Here is a 20,204-nt window from a genome sequence, read left to right as displayed (position 1 = left end):
TATTTTATTTCTAAAGTTTCATTAGCACTCTATAGTTAGAAACAAACTGTGTTTTGTCATGTGGTGGACAATGCATGGTTCAATTGGGACTGACAGAGCCATTGTGAAGGACTTGATTTAGTTGCTTGAGAAATTTGTTTATTAAGATATACAACTGATTAAATTGTTAAAAATTTAGAGTGAAATTCAAAGTTAAACTAAGCACTATTTATTAAAGGGGGTCGGGTCGGTTAATAAATGGTGGTTAGCTCTTTATAAAATCAAAAACATGTACATGTGTTTTTGTTCAATTTATTAAGTTTGCTTAAACACAAGTTTTCAATACCAACAAGTTTGAAATAATTGGATGTAAGAATTGACAATTGACTCCGTGACAAAAGCAATGTTTTCCTAAAATTATGACATCAAAAACTTGAAACTCTGTAAGATATTTTGTTGTAAGGTGTTTTTAATACGTCTAACAATAAATGAATGAATATAATCTGGGAAGACGTAAAGTACTCTTCCAAGATATAATTATATTTGAATAACACATATACGACTGAAACATAAGAACAATCTTTGTCATGGATATCTTTACAAAAACAAATATCTTAAAAGTACAAATTGGCTTACAATGAGAACATCTTAAATAAGTAGTTCGCGTATTGATAAAAACAATAAATATATATTTTGATATTCATGAGAAAAATAGGGTTCAATGTAATTTATGATGAATAATAAAATTTTTGTTACAGAACAATTTGTAATTATTTATGGTATAACAGACCTTATGACCAATTCACTTTTAAAATATTTTACAGTGCACATATTTAGTGTTTGAATTGATCATTCCATATATAACAACTTTAGATCTACATAATATGACATGAATTCTTTAGAAAGCAGTAAAATGCCAAATACCGTGCGGACTTCTTTATAGTGACATAGGCGTGCCTAGAATAAAATAAAGTTGAAACATCATTTATTTTGTAACAATATAAATACGAATTTTGCGTCATTTTGGTTTATATATTTATGCATGTATTTAACTTAAAACGTTTTACAACATATTATATTTATTCTATAAACTAATTAATGTCAATGATGTTTATATCTTATCAATATTTTTGCAGAACCGTCTGAACGGATAGTTCCTTAAAAGAAGCCATCTTACAGCCCACTCTTCGCTAGAACTTGACTTAAGTATCCTTACGATCACATTCATTGGCGCAGTTGGGAAAAATACCATCATTCTTGCAACAGCCGTTGGGAAATCTATCTGAAAAGAGAAGTTCTCTGTTGCGTCAATCTTTTTAATATATCTTTCCTTAATTTCTAGTCTCCGTCTCTGAAGGTACACCTTCTGAAGTTCCGCTTCTCGTTCAATCCCCGTCAGTCTCCCGTACATGTACGCACTCGTCTGAACTGTCCTATCTTTACGACATGTTTTAATGAACATTAAAATTAAAAATGACACTACTACCACTGCAATAACGATATAGTACCATTGATTCTTCAACCAGTTGGTTACACTATCGACTTCTTCATGTGTAAAAACTTGCTTAAATCTGTCCATTGTGCTAGTCTCGTCGACTGATATGCACTCACCGTTTCCGTTACAAAATCCGTGTTTTGCATTACATGATATTCCGCTTGTTAATGCCAGTTTTTCATTCTTATCATTTTTATACGGTACACATTTTGATAGAGAATTTAAGCAACACGTGTAACACGTATTTTCATTTAAACACGAACATGGGTTTTGGTTGATAGTTGCACATATACTCCCTACACACAGTCCGCCTGTACAAGATTTGGTACCACTAGCACAGGGCAATTTATCCGGAAGTTTGACTTCAGTGGCACATACACTTGACATGCCGTCACATACCGATTGCTCTGTACAGTCTGACTGAGCTTTACATACTTTGTTAGCAGTTACTATTTTGCAGTCTCCCGTACAACACAGTGATAACTTTGGGGAACATCTACTCCCATGTGATCTACGGAATGTACAAGGGTGGTCGGGGTCTGAATCACTCACATCACTCGGGGTACAGCAGGGATCAACCGCAACACACGTGACAGTCGTACCACAGTCACACTCCTCATTTTTCTCACGTACACCATTGCCACATTGTGAAGCAACTGTCTGCTTTAAACAAGTACCTTTATTTCTGATAACTGGGTACATATAATTTATACTACATGGTGAGAAAATGTTATTGTTGGGTTTGCCACCTTCAGATGCGTATGGATACATCAGGTAATTTCCGTAACCTCCTGCGGGAGTGCAGACAGCATTATTTAAGTCATCGTGTGGACTGCCAAAACTATGACCAAATTCATGAGCCAAAATCAAAGAAGATAGGTACGCGGGAATCTTTCTATCCCGATTCATGGTAGTTATCAAGTTAGTATTGAGGTACATTCCCTTCGACTTATATACTATGCGGTGTTGGCAGATTCCTCCGGGTCCATGGATATTCGAACTTCCTACCCAAGCTAATCCAACAACACCATCTGCAAAATTTTGACTTGTAAATGATGTTGCCAGGCAATAATCAGAAAAATCATATTCGGAGAACTTTTCTAGGTATGACTCGACGCTCGCTGCATTCGCCATTTTGTAAGTATCAAATTCGGTATAAATAGAAATATCTGAAATGTAAAATCCAATGTTATCACCTGACCCGTCCCCGTCGAAATCTGTCCCTCGAAAAATCAAATTAGCTTGTAAAATGATGTAAGACATTTCTGCTATCGTTGTCCGAATGTCAGAATGGCCGGTGTTTGTGTAAAATTTGTAATCGGCAACCACATGAAGTGTGCACTCAGTTTGTAAAGGATTGCGTGTTTCCCGTTTATATCTGCCGTTTGAAATTACTTCAATGTCATCAGTGATCTGTGTTAAATTAGTTCGCCCTTCCCAATAAATTCTTGCTCCATTAACATCCATTTGGACATCACTTGATTTATAAAATATGCACCGAAATTGTAAATATGTAGACGATTTGGCTGTATATTGTTGGGTTTTATCTTTTCCACTCGTTTCATACCTTGAGGAAGGCTCTAAATAATAAAATTGATTGTCACATATAATGACTGCATCCAATCCCTCTCGCGTAACTTTGGTGTGAATGATGTACTCTGTCTCACATGCATTGGACGTCATATTACCTTTATAAAACATTATTCCTTCATCCAGACTTGATAAGGGAACATGATACTTATCGTTTACATTAACTAGTAAAGATTTGTCCAGAAACGATGGGATTTGAAAAACCAAATCAAAATGATATCTGTCATCAGATGTGTTAAAATCGAGTTCGGCTTGTTGTCTGTCATCGACAAAGTGTTTGTTTTTCACTAAAACATTTACCATTTCATAATGAGAAAACCATGTCTTCTTTTCTGTTCGATCATTATCCTCATGTGCAGCTGTAAGTGACATAACAGAAAATATTAGATAAACAATACGCGATTTAAATTTTCCCGCCATCTCAGCTTGATAATAGCTACCCAGTCTGTTCTGGGTCATTCAAACGCTTACTTCCGCCTTTCAAAAAAAAAAATGACGACGTTCGTTCACAGTTTCAGTTCTCGGCATGTTTTATGTTTAGATCATGCCCATTTCAAAACTGTCGGTGATCTTAAGTCTTATCTTACGACCGATAAAGTAGGTTATATTTTTTTTCTTGATTAAAATACGATCCGTTATAAGTTTTTCAACTATTGACTTGTGTTTTCGCGACGTCATTGTTTTATTTTTCCTGGCGATATTCGCCGGGTTTTGTTTATAGTATGCATTTTATATTAAATAAAAACAAAACTAAATAAGAAAAGATATTACTTAAAATGTTCATATTAATTTTTTTTAATTTTGTTAAAAATGTATGTGTTAGGAACCGAAGATATATGAAAGTACATGTGGCTTGTAAACTAAACACAGTTCAAATCTAGTTATCACAACAGTATTTTCACTAAAAGCCAATTAAACACTGTTTAAGGGTTTTGACACTTAAGAATAAGACAAATAAACAAAATAAAAGTACAGCTACAGTAGAACTTCGCTAAGTAAGTTGAAGTTGAAAGGACTTGTGTAAAAACTTCGACACATCAGGACTTCTAATTAATCAGTCTCAATTTTGTGACAAAATTTAATAACATTTAATGACAAAAGGGAAGAAGTTGAACGATAGCAAAACTAGCCGATAGTAAAATTAACACACAATAAAAGGTGTGAAAATTGTCTCGAGATCAAAGGTGTCAGAAAAATCGAAGGAATTTGACTTATTTATGATAAATTGTACTTGATTCATTCTATAAGGACCACGAGAAAACTTCAACACATCAAAACATTCTACACATAAAATTTCGATTTGTGTATAGGTTTTTGTAAAAAAATCTATTGTAGGGGAAAAAAATCAGGACTTTCGTTTGATTTAGACACATCGAAAAATCCAACAATTAGGGTTCAAAAATTCCATTTGTCCGCTCATATTTATGAGTAGATATCGATGCAGGACGAGTACAAAAGTGTTGTAAGCTAGTCCGGCAGGACAAGTGGAAATTTGCCAATGTAATAGAAAGCTAGAATTCTTAAAATCTGTTTGTTTACATTTAACAATGGAAAACCAGAAACAGAGCTTGTGTTTTAGGTTATGTATTATTTGCGCACTTTATAAAGCTCTGAAGGCATTGTTAATTGGATACAGGTGTGACTTGAATGTGTCTTACAATGCCCTATAAAGTGCGCAATTTATACATAACCCAAAACACAAGCTTTGTTTCCGTAATGGTTTGTTAAATTTATTTTATGTAAAGAAATTGATTATGAGAATTTTTAGCGGTCTTTTGCATCGGCGAGGTACTATTGCATAGGCGTAGTTTATCTTGAAAATCGAGGCAAAAAAAAATAGGACAAGTAGCAAAGCATGCAGGACAAGCAGAAATTTGAATCCACTCATCCTGCAGGACAAGTGGCTCTGAAAAGAATTTTCAATCCCTGCTAATGGAAGTTTGACTCAGAGAAGTTCTATTGTATTTATGTTATGTCCTGGCAGGATAAAAAAATCGTGATATAATGAATCTCTGCCTCCTTTGACATATTAGAGTCAGGCTTTGATGTTCTTTCATTTGTGCCACATTGAGAGGTTGGCCAAATCATTTGAACCTGATCATTTAAAAAGGGAAAAAAGCATGTCTCGTTCATCTGTTTTAGAGAGTTGGGAATATTTGTGTTACACATTTGTAAAGGAATGATACATGTTCAAAAATCTATTTTCCAAAACATATGATTTAAATATGGGAAAAAGGTCTTTCATTATTCAAATTTTTTTTTTAGTTAACCTGTTTTACTGTCTGAGGAAAATTACTTTCTTTTAATCATGAATAAGTATTCAACATGTTTTCACATATATATATTTTTTATACGAAGAAATTTCTTGTCAAGGACACTGATGGTGAAAATGCCGAAATACTTGCACCTTTCCTTTCCATGTTTTGATTTATTGAATGTCCAAAAAGACACCCAACTGTTGTTAAAAATATATGCAAGAATGTGGGTTCTTTATGCCAAATGTGCTAACATATGTTGAAGTTTGAGTCAATAAAAATGCAGTTTTGACCCCCTAATTCCAGCTGAAAGTCCAGTTTTGGCCCATTTCAGTTATCACATGTATGTGTCCTTCAAAAAAATAGTGAATCTTAAATTGGGTTGTAAAATACAAGTCATATTTAGAATATTTTGGTAATTGACTTGTTTAACATTTCAGGGATTTCCAAAGGATGGCTCATTTTTTGTGTGTAATGGTAGCATTGTGAAAGACTCTGAACCAGTCCAGAAAAATGCTGTCTACCACACTCACCTTAGACTTCCTGGTGGAAAGGGAGGTAATAAATCAACTTAAAATTGCATGTCATTGACCTTTATTTGTGTATACTGATAATGAACATTATAATTAATTAATTATTATTATAATAAAAGTCTTGTTCTCAAGATCTATATAAAGACTACTGCCCAGCATGATGTACACAAGATAGACAAGTAATTTTTGATAAAATCATACCTTAAGTGGACTTTCTGTCTTTAATTTGGATAAAACCATTTTCAGGGAAATTTTCAACAAAATATATACTGACTGAATAGCGAACAGTGCAGACCATAATAAGCAGATTGTGCAGATGTTCAGGCTGATATTGGCCTGCACTAGTCACCTGGGCAGATTCATTCTGTTGACACCAGCAAGCTTAAGTTAATGACTTGTATAGTCTATTATTATATAATTAGAATTTAACAATCTTTTTTTTCCGTACAGTTTAATATAAATAAATAAGTGATATGCAGGCTTAAGTTAATTACCGGTACTTGTATAGTGTATTATTATATAATTAGAATTTAACATTTTTTTGTACAGTTAAATATAAATGAATAAGTGATATGCATCTTGGTTATTTTCAGGTTTTGGATCTATGTTGCGTGCCATTGGTGCACAGATTGAGAAAACAACCAATCATGAGGCTTGTAGAGATTTAAGCGGACGTAGAATGAGAGATGTTAACAATGAAAAAGAGTAAGTCTTTACAGCTTCTTGAATTTAGCTTGTTAATAAAACAGTTAGGTTGATAAATGTTAGTTCTGGCTTCTATAAAATTATATGTCGCTTTTATTTTGACATTGTGCGACAGTTAACAAGTCTCGCAGTACTATAAAACCTGTTTGCTGAAGTCTCTTTGGCTAGATATATGTGCATTTATTTTAAGACAAAATTAAGTGTTTTAATTGAGTACATACTAACCACTCAAAATTCTACTGATTGTTTAAACTGTATTGTAGTTGTCATTCTTAACACTGACACAGGTTTCATTAATTTTCAATGTCATGAAGCACATTATCTTGAAGCACATTTCTTTTTACTTCTTGATTGGTACATTTCTTTTTTACTTCTTCTAGTTTGAAAGAATGGTTGGGAAAGCAGGCGGAGAGAGAGCGTGAACGCGAAGAGAAGCGCCAGGAACGTCTTGCCAGAAGACGAGCCATGCCAAATCATAAATTTGATGATCCATTGTATGATCAACAGAGATCATTACTGGCTGAGAATCAAGAAGATGCCTTACAAACAGGTTTGTTATGAATGTCATCAAGTCATTTATAGGGAAAATATTTTGATTTGTTTAATTTAATTACAGATTGATTGAGTTCAATAACTAGTTTCAATATAAACTTCAGTTTTTAATTTCTACAAATTTATTCATTGATTTATAATTTTCTGATACAATGTATTAAAATGTTCTACATGTCATATTATGCAATAGTTTAATAACATTCCAAGTGAAATTTGCATCCTTGTATGATAGTACAATTTAACAGAGGGCAGATCTCTTTTTGATATTATGTTAAACCAATTTAGAGTCTTTAGTTCTAGACTTGGATTCTAAATGCAAGCTGTTGGAAGCTGACATAGGCTTTGCTCTTGGAACCAATTTGAACTCTATTGTTGAAAGTCAACATAAGCTTTTGAGAGAGTGATCCATATTAATAATATACAATTGTACATTAAATGTATACTGACTAACATTTATTATCATTACAGGGTTGAAGAAGTTTATAGGTAAGCAAGGTGCATCTGCAACTGTGACGTCAGATGAAATGCAGGGAGTGAAGAGAAAACCAGAGGAGCAGGGAGCCAGTGGGTCTGGTACCTCAAAGAAAAAGAAAGATGTAGAATGGTAATTTGATAATTGTAAAGAAAGAATAAATTATTTGAAGTTATTTAAGCAAAACTCCTTATAAAATTTACCTTCATTGCTGTGTGTTTAGGTTCAACAAGTGGGTCATGAATTATGTAAGATAACTTTTAGGTTGGTGGGAGTACCCACATACATGTTTAGTCAAATAAAAGCCCTGGGGTCAAAATTGGCCCTGCCCCAGGGGGTCATTGATTTTCCCTATATGCATATAGTAGAAACTTAAAAAAATCTTCTTTTAAAGAATCCAAAGAGCTAGAGCTAAGATATTTAGCATGAAACATCTTCTAATGGGTGTCTACCAAGTTTGTTCAAATAAAAGCCCTGGGGTTTAAACTGGCCCCGCTCCGGGGGCCTATATACAGGTGAGCGACTTCAGGGCCATCATGGCCCTCTTGTTTAACTTCTATGTTATCCAGACTCTTGATTTACTTAGCACTGAGAATTGTAGAGCATGATATCCTACAGACAGCTCTTGCTATTTATAGTATTTGACTTTGATTGTTTCTTTTGTAGGCTTGGTGTAGATATAGATAACATAAGTGACCTTGACAGTGATGAAGAAACCTTCAATAGTAGTGATTCAGGGCAAAACAACATGGTTCCAGGCTTACATAAAGGTGACCAGTCTATAAACAAAGGAAGTGATTCAGAACAAAGTGAAACATTCAAATTATCAAATGATGCACAGAATTCTGTTGAAAATGACACAATGTCTTCAAACAATGCTAGTGACATTTCAGACATTAATCAATGTAAAGACACTGGTGTTAAGAACAACATATCTGACACTACATCACAGTCTGAGCCATCAGCAGAATGTGAACAGGTGAGTTATATTGTATTAAAGGAGATCCTGTCGGGTCATAAAGCCTTGAATGGAAAAATCGGCACAAGTTAATAAAGAAATATACTCGGAGTTAAATTGAAAATCCATTTTAGTACGATTCTTAGGCTGATTTGAGTTGTATCACTTTTCATTTTTGCACAATGACAGTGATTATTCTTGGAAAACCTAGTTAGGGAAGGACCTGAAATTTACACACAAGTTACAAGCTCAGACCTAAATCATGTCCTGAAATGGTATACAAGTCTAAAAAAATTCTCATTCATTTCAAAAGACCTCAATAGAGTCCCTTAAAATAATAATCTTTCTATGAAAACTTCTATCATAGTTCATACAGGTTACATCTTTATTTCATGAATTGGTGGAAGAATTTTCATAAGATTGTCTTTAGCAATATTGTATGGATCTTTCCAAAATTTATTCAAGTTAGTAAATATCAAATACTTTTGAATGACTTCAGCTGTTCAACCCATGGCTTTGTCAGACTTGGTATATAATGTTCTAAAATGGTCATCATGACTAAACATATTATATTTCAAGTAGTGATTGACATTTTTCTTACAGGAAGAGAAGCCCCTATGTCTGGAGGATGTTGCCAATGTGAAGGATCTGGAAGCATTTGGTTTGGATAGATTAAAGCAGGAACTTATGAGCCGAGGTTTGAAGTGTGGTGGTACACTGGAGCAGCGTGCTCAAAGACTTTTCTCTGTGAAAGGCCTGACGAAGGATCAAATAGACTCAGATCTGTTTGCAAAGTCAGCTAATGGGAAAAAAGTGAAAAATAGAAAGTGAAACTATTTCAATGGCAGACATTATTTACACACAGGAGAGTTATTAGTTAAATTGCAGAATGTTGAAGCAATTGTCCATTATATTAAATTATTTAAAAACTTTGTACAGACATAAATCAAAGAAATGTTTTTTTTAAAAAAAACAACAAAAAACAAACTTTTATTAAATTTCTTCAAGATAGAATTCTTAAGCACCTGAAGGTTAAAATGAATTTTTGAACAGCTTTTGGCAATTTAAAGTTTTTAGAAATGTAATTTTAATGTAACATAGTCAAAAAGTGAAATGTTCAAAACAGTATTGCATATTGATTTTAAATTGAATAAAATTCATTACATTATACATAGATTTGTTTGTGATATGTACTGTTTTATGGTCAGGAAATTAACTTGTCCTATTTATAGTGAGCAAGATGTTAAAGGAACTTCACTGAGGTACAAAAGCCTAAAATATAAAATGTTCATTTCTAACATAGACCAGCTGGGACACTTAAAACAGAAATATATGCAAAAGAGAGTTAAGAAATATACCTAGAAATAAATAGAAAAAATTGTATTTTTATGCCCAGTCGAGTTGCAACACTTTTCAAATTTGGGTAGTTTTATAAGCCATATGTTATGGGAACGCAGTGTCCAATTTTGTCTGGAGCATATCTGCTACATGCATGAAGGGATTTTAATGAAACTTCATAGAAAGAGAAGCCGTGTGACGCACATGAACCAGGTCTCTTGGTCAAAGTTCAAGATCACAGAGTTAATTGAAAAATCCTTGTCCGGAGAAAAACTACTTCATGCATAGAGGGATTTCAATATAACTTGGCACAAATGTTCACCATTTTGAGGCAGAGTGCTCTAATGTTCACTCATTGTCAGTTACCCACAGTATCTTTTCTGTACATACTAGATAAAATAGTAAGTACAAAATATATACTGTTGGTAACCAACAATGATGTTCAATAATGTGAGGCGAAGTGATGAAAGCTAAATTTAGGGCCCAGCTGCCACACATGGGAGTCGTTATTCAGATAAAATATGAAGATGTGTATAGGGACCATTTAGTCATCATTTATTGAGGGATTGTAACACAAATGGTCATTATCATGGCTGTAACACTTGTGATTTAGGTCAATATATGCAAGGTCGAGGCCACTAAGGTTCATGAAATATCTCTTGCATACTTGGAATAACTTTTATAGCACTCTATAGAAATTTTTACCACCATGCTCTGTGCATTATCCAGGTCAAAGGTCAAGGTCACAATTAGAGCTGATTGAAAAATACTTGTCTGGAGCAAAACTTCTACATTCATAGTGGGATTTTAATGTAACTTGGCACAAATGTTCACCATTGTGTGGCAGAGTGTCACACACAAAATCCAGGCTCTGCAACCAAAATCAAGGTCGCATGCAGAGGTCAAAGTTCAGAAAAAAATATGAAGATGTGTATAGGGACCATTTAGTCATCATTAAATGATGGATTGTAACACACATGGTAACTATCATTACTACAGTTCTTAGTTCTTACACATTAATATCCTGGTATTGTCCAGAGCATATTTCCTACATGCACAGAGGAATTTTTATGTTACTTTATAGAATTGTTCACCACCATGAGATGTAAAGGCCAAGCATGAACCAGGTCAAAGGTCAAGGTCACACTTAGATTTTCAAGATTTTATTCAATATTAGAATGTGTGACATAAATACAAATTGTGAACATGTAACAACCGGAACACAGAAAAAATATACATAAAACATGAGAATGAGTGACAATGATATTGTACCCATAAAATGAAATAAAGATATGACAAGATTATCAATAATAACCAGAATTTATGCTTCAATAGCAAAATTTCCAGGAGACTAATAATACAACATTATACTTAGATCTCTTTGAAAAACACTTGTCTGGAGCAAAACTTCTACATGCATTGAGGGATTTCAATATAACTTGACAAAAATTTTTATCATTGTGATACTGACAACAAACCACAAAATAATTATATATAGATGTTTTTGGTAAAGTATTGAGAATAATTTTGTTATCTTAAAGATTTAAAGAAAAAATATTTTTACACCCTGTATTTTCTTCCAACTTCATACATTACTTTCATATGATTCAGAATCTCTTCCGCGCTGAAGGTATGTATATGTTTTAGGCCCTTTGCTGGTGTGAATATATTTTCAGGCCCTTTGCTTTACTTCTTTTTTCTTCAATGATCTTCTTTTCTTCAATTTTAACTCTTTGCGCGTAACACTTTGTGCCAAGCGTTTAAATAACACGGAGTTTAAATAATATGTTAACCAGTCTGTAACCGGAAATAGCATGGATGTCAGATAGCAGATTTGTTTACATGTACAAATAATTTACTTTTAATATGCTTCTGACCGTTAATAGTGGCTATAAACTTACCGTAGATGATTATCGGGACCAGGGAGCTAAAATTACAATGACCAAAAAGAAAGGGTTAAAGCAGATTGTTTGCATTTTAGTTATTTTGGTCTCCTATTTTGCAACATTTGTAAAATTGAAAGCAACAGATATTTCTAAAATCCAGGTGAGGATAAATAGGGAGAGTTATAGAGATTGATCAAATTTGTAGCTTTCGATCACCACATTATTTCTTACTGATATTAAAGAACCAGATTTTGTGTCATCTTAAAAACTCTTATTATTTTCATGAATACATGAGAGCTTGTACATAAAGTAGATTTAATTTTTTTTCTTTCCTTGGGTTTTATTTCGTACCAACACAGTATTGGTCATGTGGCGACATTTCAGCTTAACTGGTTGTGAAATATCTTGGGTGCCCTTCCGTGCATTATTTCAGGCACGAACGAGCACCTAAGTAGAACCACCGACATTCCTTGGCTTGCTGGATAGCTTCCTCACATGAAAGAATTCATAGTCCCTATATACTGATGAGGGGCAAGTGGATCAATGTCAACAACATAAACCACTCGGCCACGCCCCTTGATCTAACTACATGAATTATAAAGTTTAAATCATCAAGAAATGTATGCTGCAATCTAACTTCTGTCTGGACCAAAACACTCATTATTTTAAGTGTAAACTTGAAATGTTAACTGACTGAATAGCAAACAGCGCAAAACATGATCAGGCAGCTAAGATATCTGACTTATTTCGGTCTGCACTGGTTGAATGGGTAGAATCAGTTGACGGCAGTAGACTAAGGGTTAATTATAATGTGAAACAAATTAGAACATACTTTGTCTATATAAGTTCATTGTCAGATACCCACGGCCGAACCATTAACATTTATCAGCCGTGGAATTTTTGCCGATATCCAGTTTATTAGAGGTGTATCAAAGAAGCTATTTCATTGGTTGCCTCACAATTACATGAGGTGATTAAAACCAACCAAAACGCTCCTTCTGATAGTTTTTACCTTTGACATTGAAGAATGCAGGTTTTGTTGAACGGGATTTTTTTTATTGATGCATATTTTAGGCACCTGTGGCTGTATATCAATGCAAGTCAATTCATTTTGCATGTTAATCAGCAGTGGGTATCCGAAGATGATTTAAGTTATAAAATGTCTTATTCTTACAAATATCATATTATAGGGAGATAAAATCCAATTTGAAATAAGCAAACATTTGATTTTATTACTTTGCAGTTTTATGTTGGCATTATCATGACGATTGCAGCTTTACTATACATTATTTACCAGTTGAGAAGAGTATATTCAGGTAAAAGTGTCTTTTAAATTTTATCTTGCTGTCCCTTATTATTTGCCTCATTTAATAGTCTGTAATACAAATTACCCAGATGGATTTATTGTGTTCTCTAACTTCATTAAGTCATTATGGTATACTTTTATTTTAGAAATATTGACAACTTTTTTTTACTTACTTTTTTTTTAACTTTACTAGAAATTACAAGTCTGTTTAACACTGTGGCAGCATCGCCGAGTGGTTAATGCATCAGAGTACTCAGAAGTAATCTAAGGAAATGCTAGCAGCACAGGTTCAAACCCGGTCAGGGGCGAGGCATTGTTTCTTTTAACAGGAAACTTTACTCTCGTAGCTCAGTACTGGTTGGTTCCAGGAACAAACTTTTGAGTGTGTCTATAAGCTTAATTCTTTCCTAGATAGTGGAACTAAGAATAAGTTATAAAGTTACACTAAAAAGTAAACTAATATGAAGTGGCTGAGGGTAGTTCCCAATTCACATGATCAAGAATTCTGAAGAGTTTACAATTTCTAACTGATACATGTCAGGAGTGACCAGTGAACAACAGGTTCCGGGCTCCTAGGCTTCCATCTAACCATCAAACATTAAAATTAACATGGAAAAGTAATTGCACTTCTGTTTTTATTTTCTGTACTTTCATCCAATGATTGTATTATTTATTTCAGAATCTCTACTGATAATAGCATCTATTGGTGTCACTGTCCAACAGTCATGTCTACTTGGGACAAGCTCAACATTTTATGAACTTCGTCAAATTCAAGATATTGTTATAATAGAAGCTGTTACCATGGTATGAAATATGTGTTCCCACTTCCTTTAGATCTATCATTTTAAAACATATACAATGCAACCTCTACAGAGGGATAGTCTTTACCATTAGAGAATCAATTCTTCCAAAAGTAAATACTTTGCAATAAGCAAGACCTCTCTGCGACAACCAAAAGGATGTTGCTCTCTAGTGATGTTGCACTATATTTACTATCCAGTTTGGAGCAGTTTTGCTATCTGTACTTATAATTTCTGAAGATAAAACTGTATGAGTCATTTATGGGTATAAATTTGCAATGCAAGTTGAACTATATCTCTGAACTGAATATTCAAAAACATGTTCTATAATTACAGTACAACTACAGCTATTGGTTCATATCTTTGTATTATTATGATGTATTGTGGCAGCTCTATGTTTTCAACTTTGCTATTTCAGTAGGTAGTATAAGTATTTTCTTTTATCCATTTCAGAGTAATATTATATTCCAACTTGTGATTTTACCAAAACAGAATGATCATACATGTTTAATACCAGAAGCAGATAATACAACTAATTCAAAACAACGATTACATCCACTATTCCAGGTAAGTAATAATCCTCAATTACACATTTCTTGTGTGTTTATTTTGCGGGACATTGATATTAAAGATAAAACAATTGTACCTACTGACAGGACAGCTCTATGATGTGATAACTCAACAATTTTGCTTACTGAGGAGTGCAGGTCAATTTATTTCCAGGACATATAAAATGTACTTTTAAATAATTTTGCACATGACAAAGTACTTTAGGCTGCTTTCCCATGTACAAGAACATACTGTTAGTGATTGCTGTGAACAGACCAATGCTGGAACAGATTCTCTCAACATTGTCTGGTTAGGTAGATAGCCAGTAAATTGATGAGTGCCATCAGTTAACATGAGTGATACAAAATTTCATGGTTTTAGTATCATTTATCATTTGAAGATTTCATCTACATCTTTTTCCACCTTCTTCCAATCTCATTAAATCATATCCTAACTATCGCTCTACTACCCTTCGCTAGGTAGCCGAGGAGTAACAGGGCGAAAACGGTGATCTGATTTTAATAAGATTGACCTTCTTAAAGGACCTAAATTACAATAGCAAGGTAACAGGAAACAATGATTGAATCAATGAAGCTGTAAACCTATGCTACAAAAAATAATATAAAGTATAAAAAAAATGCAAAGCAAAATTTAGTTCATGTCAATTGATAAACGTTAGCCTGCTGGTGGCCATGCAACAGAACAGAAAATGATCAGCCAGCATATCAATTATCCATGCCGTCTGTGGTCTGTGCTGTTTTGCTACTCAGTTCGTACATTTCTTGAAATTTCCCTTAAAAGACTAATGGTTTTGCCCAGATTTAAAGACGGATAAGCCCATATTTAGTGGGGTAAGGGTCAATTTCAAAAATATTGAAATGAAATGTCTCAAAGTTGATTATTGGTGAGGTAGACAATACTGAAGATTTAACACCATTCAGATATTTTTAAGGGTTTGACTTTGGTATTTTACATTGAATGGTTAACTTTTAATGATAAATTTGAGGTCTTGTGTATTTGAGTTCTAAAAAACATAGAAATGAAACCAGTAATTGTAATTTATTTTAATAACTTTCATTTGATTTTCTTGATAACTTTTGATGTTGTTATTCTCTTTTTAGTGTTTTAGACCAAAGTTGAAAGATTTACAGACCATATACAGACATACACAAGAAAAATTGATCCTGCCAAGTCATGTACACAGCTTAGATAACAGATAAGAAAATCAAAAAAATATTAATCAAAATGTATACCTTTATGTTGTTTTTTGTGATATTTCATTTTTATATATTTTTACAAGGTATCTCAACAGAAACAACATTATTATGTGTTAAAATACAATATTTATTATATATATTTTAAAATACCATATTTATTACATTGTATATGTATATTTTTTTCTATACCTCATATGATTTGTTTTAGTTACCTCCTTTGCTCAGACAGTTTAGGGAACCCATTAACAATTGATTAAATTAACAATTTAACATCCAAAGCATTTACAAAGGATAAGATTTTTATTTTAATGTAATTACTATGAAATTAGAATAACTACATGTAGTTATACTCCTGTTTTCAATCCAAAATCAAAATATATTTTTAGAAGTTAGTTTTGCAGTTCAAAACTACCCTGCATACTAGACATGTTTCAATGTTTTAAAAGATATTCTGATATTTTGTTGCAGGTTAAAGTTGCATTTTTGTAGAATATAGCATTTTTTATTTTATTGCTCAAATTGATAGAAGTGTAGTTTTCGAGTAAATGTACAAGATTTGCTTCTGTGATTTTTTGGTTCTTTAAACATTATTGTGAAACAAATTTTTCAACTTTTGACACTTCCTGGAACTAACCAATACTGGTTATAAATTTAAAGTTTTGGTATTTTCCAGAAGAGCTCAAACCTACAATCCCAGGTTTAGAAGGGAGACATTTTAACAATAAGGTCACATTCATTTTATTATGTGAACTAACTTGTTAAAAGATGCTTTTATTATTAATTTGATGTAAAGATTCTCCAAATTGGTATCATTATTTCTTGCTTTTGTTTATGATGGCATTTTAAATTACAATGTAATATCATGTAGAGACTGGCAACTTTTAAGATTTTTTACCAATTTGTAGAAACAATATATATATATAACAATATCACTTTCAGACAACTTACGTCTTTTCTGCATAAGTTTCTGGAGATAAATGTATATTACAAATATATTGCAAGACTATGTTTTCTAAAATTCGCACGGTGCTTTTGTTATGTGAACTGTTTTAGCAACCAGTGTAAGATTGTTGTAACATATTACTAACTCTTTGAAAAATCTCTTGTTAGCAAAATATTGAATCTCAGGCACAGAATCTTGACATACTCCAAATAACCAAATATTAAATAAGCCAGTTTCTGCAATTCTAATGCAAATGGAGAATTCTTGCTGCAGTCTTGCCATCTAGTCATCATGTTCAGATAGGTGCTGTAATAAGTGCTTTTTCACAATCTTCAAAATCGCTGCCAATATTCTGATATGTTCTGTGTTTTTGCCTCACACTTTTAGAATTGGTCGATTCAGAATAGTTAAAGATTTAATATGCCAGTTTTAACTTGTCTGTTTTTCATGATACAGGTAAAATGTCAGTCTGTAGATGCTAAAGAGGAAATACTTGTATAATTTGTATTTCATTCAAGTTGTTTTGTGTAATATAAAGTATGTCATTTCTTACATCATTTTTTGGATGTGTTTAAAAGTAAACATTGTATAAGGAGTCCAATTATTTCAGTTGTGTGAGTTTTAAGTCTTTGAATCCAAAGTTTGACTCTAGACTAAACTGATAATTTTACAATAACAAAGCTCACATACGTAAAATAAAGCGTATACTACCATGCCTTAGCAGAGCTTGTTTTTAGTATTTTGTTTTAACTTTGGTCAGAATCAATATTATAGTTAAGGAGATATTGTTTGAAGAAATTATGGATACAACAGACACATGAACCACTACAAAAGCTTGCCACTGACCACTTTGTGCCAAGATGAGCTAAACATATATTACACTATGATTCCAAAGAAAGTCCTGTGACCATAATAAATAAATATCTGTGTTGTAAATTTCTGTTATGTAATGCAATAAATTGCAACATATTCGACTTTTGTTGAATGCATATTATGACTAGCTTGCCATTATTATTTATATAATTTAATTAATTTTTAATTTTTTCTATGTGATGAAATCCACCAATTATTTAAGCTAATGTATATGTGTTTTATATGTTGTTATAAAAACAACACATGCATACTAATAAGTTATGTCACAATTGCAATTTCTGGACCTATCTCAGGCCTTTTTTATGAACTTATAGTATCTTGATGGAAAAGCACCTTTACTAACTTCCCACATTGTTTATAATGAATCTTAATATATCTGTTTGACTTATTTATATAGAATCTTAATACCTGTATATCTTTTTGTACTGTTTTGTTTATGCATGGAAGGATTAAATTGTTATACATTTTAGATTTTATTGTTATTTTGCTTTTACTTATTTAGTTAAAAACAACTAAGCCCTTTTACAAATCACCTTTGTTTGTTCATAAATATTAGAAATTTATAGGAACAAAATATCCCAGAAGCATAAAAACTTTAGATCAAGGCCATCATGAAACGATCCCCTCCTGTGACTGGCTGAAATTATGTAAACTGAAAATAGAAACTTAAGTGACATGACCTTTTGTATAGGCCATAGAATTCATGAAATGTCTGTAAATATGGTTACCATGCAGGAAAACATATTCAGTAAGTTCTGAACAAGGAAACACTTCATAAAAGGTGTTGATACAGTATGTAACTTGGCAGTAAATTCAACAAGTCTACTGTGTGTCAATGAAAAATAACTAATTGTTTAGGAAGAGAAGATAACTCTTAGAAAAATAATTTGACCCAGTTATATAACCTGACAATGTTGTGTCCAGTTGTACTTCAGTGGAAGAGTGTAAAGTGCAGGAACCTTCTTTCAAAGTGCAGTAAAGGGAGATTTAGTTTGAACCACATTAACATGTGGTCTTGCTTTTATATTGGTAAATAATTTGTACTGTATGCAGCTAATAGTTTTAGTTCAGCATCAATTCATTATAGTTGAACATTGGCTTTACCAACTTACAATACAAGTTAACCATTCCTTTGAGGAGATAACTTGGAGAAATGGATCCCACAGTTATGCCACATGCCATGGTGTTGCCTAGTATGTGTATACTATAGTATAAAGCCATTGGTACAAAAAAACTTATATATCAATTTTGAAGAATATGTTAACCAGTACATAAAGGGAAAAAACTGCATGCTTCAGTTATGTATCTTGCTAGGATCCAGCCTTTCAGGTAAAGTATAATGTCAAACAACATCAGATCTTTTGGTCTGTCTTTTAACCCTTTATGTAGACAAATATAGACGGGTGGAAAGTTACTGCCAGGTTTCCTTTCTGTGTTTTGTGGGCCATAAGTATATCTTGAAGCACATGATTGTATTGACACATTATTGTGTACTATAAACCCACTGGAAAATGGGGAACTAAAGATAAATCCATCTTGCTGGAATATGGTATTAGTTCAGTCTACAGTGTATCTGGACAGATTATTAAATTACTGCAATTATATCACTGGCATATAAAAACAATTTAAAAGGAAAGTTTATCAAATTTTGGATGCTGAATGATGTCTCAACAAAATGTTTTAGATTATGATCTATAAGACAACTTAATTTTGTCACTTTGAAAAGTAAAAGGTATGAATAGACTATAGTTACTATAGTTCGAGGTGTTAGTCTATTCATACCTTTTAATTTTCAAAGTGACAAAATGAAGTAGTGTTATAGATCATAATCTAAAACATTTTGTTGTCAATGTTTACACTACTATTTGTGTTATAATGGTATATGTTTGTAGGATTGTTGTACAACAAGTTACATATCATTAAAATATGTCAAATTATTACCTTTTAATAAATTATAGAGTAAAAATTTGTTTGGCTATTTCATGCTACTCAATATTTAAATCATAGTCACTGATAATCACTTTAGGTATCTAATATGTTTCTTATCTTTCAAGTTTGATCATCATTAATAAATAATTTATTGACTAAAACTATCAAGTCACACTGATCAAGCTATTTGCACTGGACATTTATATTATCTATATACACATCTGAGACAGTTATGAATTTAATTATGTTAGTGAAATTCAACAGTATTGCAAATGTCCTACATTCATATACTTACAAGATTATATGGTCATTTATAAACAGTTTTGTTATAACGCATAATACAAATGTACCTAAGCCACTACATAAGCTTGTAAATGTTAAAACATGGCCGTATTACATTTCAAAGATTCAATCATCCAGATTGCTGGTGCTTCAAGATGTACTCATGGTCCACATAAAACACACATGAAAGGGTACCTTGCAGTAACTTCCCACCAAAGTCGATAATTGTCTTAACTTAAATCATTTATAAAGGGTTAAAAGTTGTAGACCAAAAGATCTGAAGGTGTTTGACACATTTCACTTAGCACAAGTTTAACACTTGAAGTAAACAATTTATCTTCAGAAAATTGTAAAGTTTTTTTTATTATAATAATTCATGGTAGTTTAACATCTAGAACACTTTAAGCCTCACCCTGCTGGACCAGAGAGAGATAAGCCTTTGCAACCAGCAATAAAGCCAGGTCAGTCTGTACATCACAACAGTAAGCTGTCCGGTTAGCTCAATTGGTAAACCTTTGGACTGTTAATCGGGTGACCCGTGT

General features: G+C 32.7%; 3 protein-coding genes across 3 annotated transcripts; 2 read left to right on the top strand and 1 right to left on the bottom strand.

Annotated features, from left to right (window-relative positions):
- Positions 1-82: 82 nt before the first annotated feature.
- On the bottom strand, positions 83-3,505 carry LOC132716161 (disintegrin and metalloproteinase domain-containing protein 10-like). Its single transcript, XM_060699362.1, has one exon. It carries the CDS (start codon positions 3,482-3,484, stop codon positions 1,091-1,093), a length of 2,394 nt encoding a protein of 797 aa, XP_060555345.1. The 5' UTR covers positions 3,485-3,505; the 3' UTR covers positions 83-1,090.
- Positions 3,502-9,709, top strand: LOC132716162 (splicing regulator SDE2-like). Its single transcript, XM_060699363.1, has 7 exons — positions 3,502-3,661; positions 5,760-5,877; positions 6,446-6,557; positions 6,938-7,107; positions 7,578-7,713; positions 8,248-8,560; positions 9,143-9,709. Exons 1-7 carry the CDS (start codon positions 3,557-3,559, stop codon positions 9,368-9,370), a joined length of 1,182 nt encoding a protein of 393 aa, XP_060555346.1. The 5' UTR covers positions 3,502-3,556; the 3' UTR covers positions 9,371-9,709.
- A 1,948-nt stretch (positions 9,710-11,657) lies between these two features.
- Positions 11,658-17,031, top strand: LOC132716173 (uncharacterized). The gene is made up of 5 exons (XM_060699381.1): positions 11,658-11,923; positions 13,007-13,079; positions 13,749-13,873; positions 14,323-14,436; positions 15,540-17,031. Exons 1-5 carry the CDS (start codon positions 11,744-11,746, stop codon positions 15,636-15,638), a joined length of 591 nt encoding a protein of 196 aa, XP_060555364.1. The 5' UTR covers positions 11,658-11,743; the 3' UTR covers positions 15,639-17,031.
- Positions 17,032-20,204: the final 3,173 nt, after the last annotated feature.

This window comes from Ruditapes philippinarum, unplaced genomic scaffold, assembly GCF_026571515.1.
Source record: "Ruditapes philippinarum isolate M1 unplaced genomic scaffold, ASM2657151v2 ctg128_1_1_1_1, whole genome shotgun sequence".
Taxonomy (NCBI): domain Eukaryota; kingdom Metazoa; phylum Mollusca; class Bivalvia; order Venerida; family Veneridae; genus Ruditapes; species Ruditapes philippinarum.
The sequence above is the reverse complement of the archived record's forward strand: the minus strand, read 5'-3'. Positions and strand labels throughout refer to the sequence as shown.

Bases quoted from the DNA above. Each gene is read 5' to 3' on its own strand.
- LOC132716162 (XM_060699363.1), top strand. From the start codon at position 3,557: ATGACGACGTTCGTTCACAGTTTCAGTTCTCGGCATGTTTTATGTTTA. The intron at 3,662-5,759 runs GTAGGTTATATT...TTAACATTTCAG, and splicing joins CTTATCTTACGACCGATAAA to GGATTTCCAAAGGATGGCTC. The intron at 8,561-9,142 runs GTGAGTTATATT...TTTTTCTTACAG, and splicing joins CATCAGCAGAATGTGAACAG to GAAGAGAAGCCCCTATGTCT.
- LOC132716173 (XM_060699381.1), top strand. From the start codon at position 11,744: ATGCTTCTGACCGTTAATAGTGGCTATAAACTTACCGTAGATGATTAT. The intron at 13,080-13,748 runs GTAAAAGTGTCT...TATTTATTTCAG, and splicing joins GTTGAGAAGAGTATATTCAG to AATCTCTACTGATAATAGCA. The intron at 13,874-14,322 runs GTATGAAATATG...TATCCATTTCAG, and splicing joins TAATAGAAGCTGTTACCATG to AGTAATATTATATTCCAACT.
- LOC132716161 (XM_060699362.1), bottom strand. From the start codon at position 3,484: ATGGCGGGAAAATTTAAATCGCGTATTGTTTATCTAATATTTTCTGTT.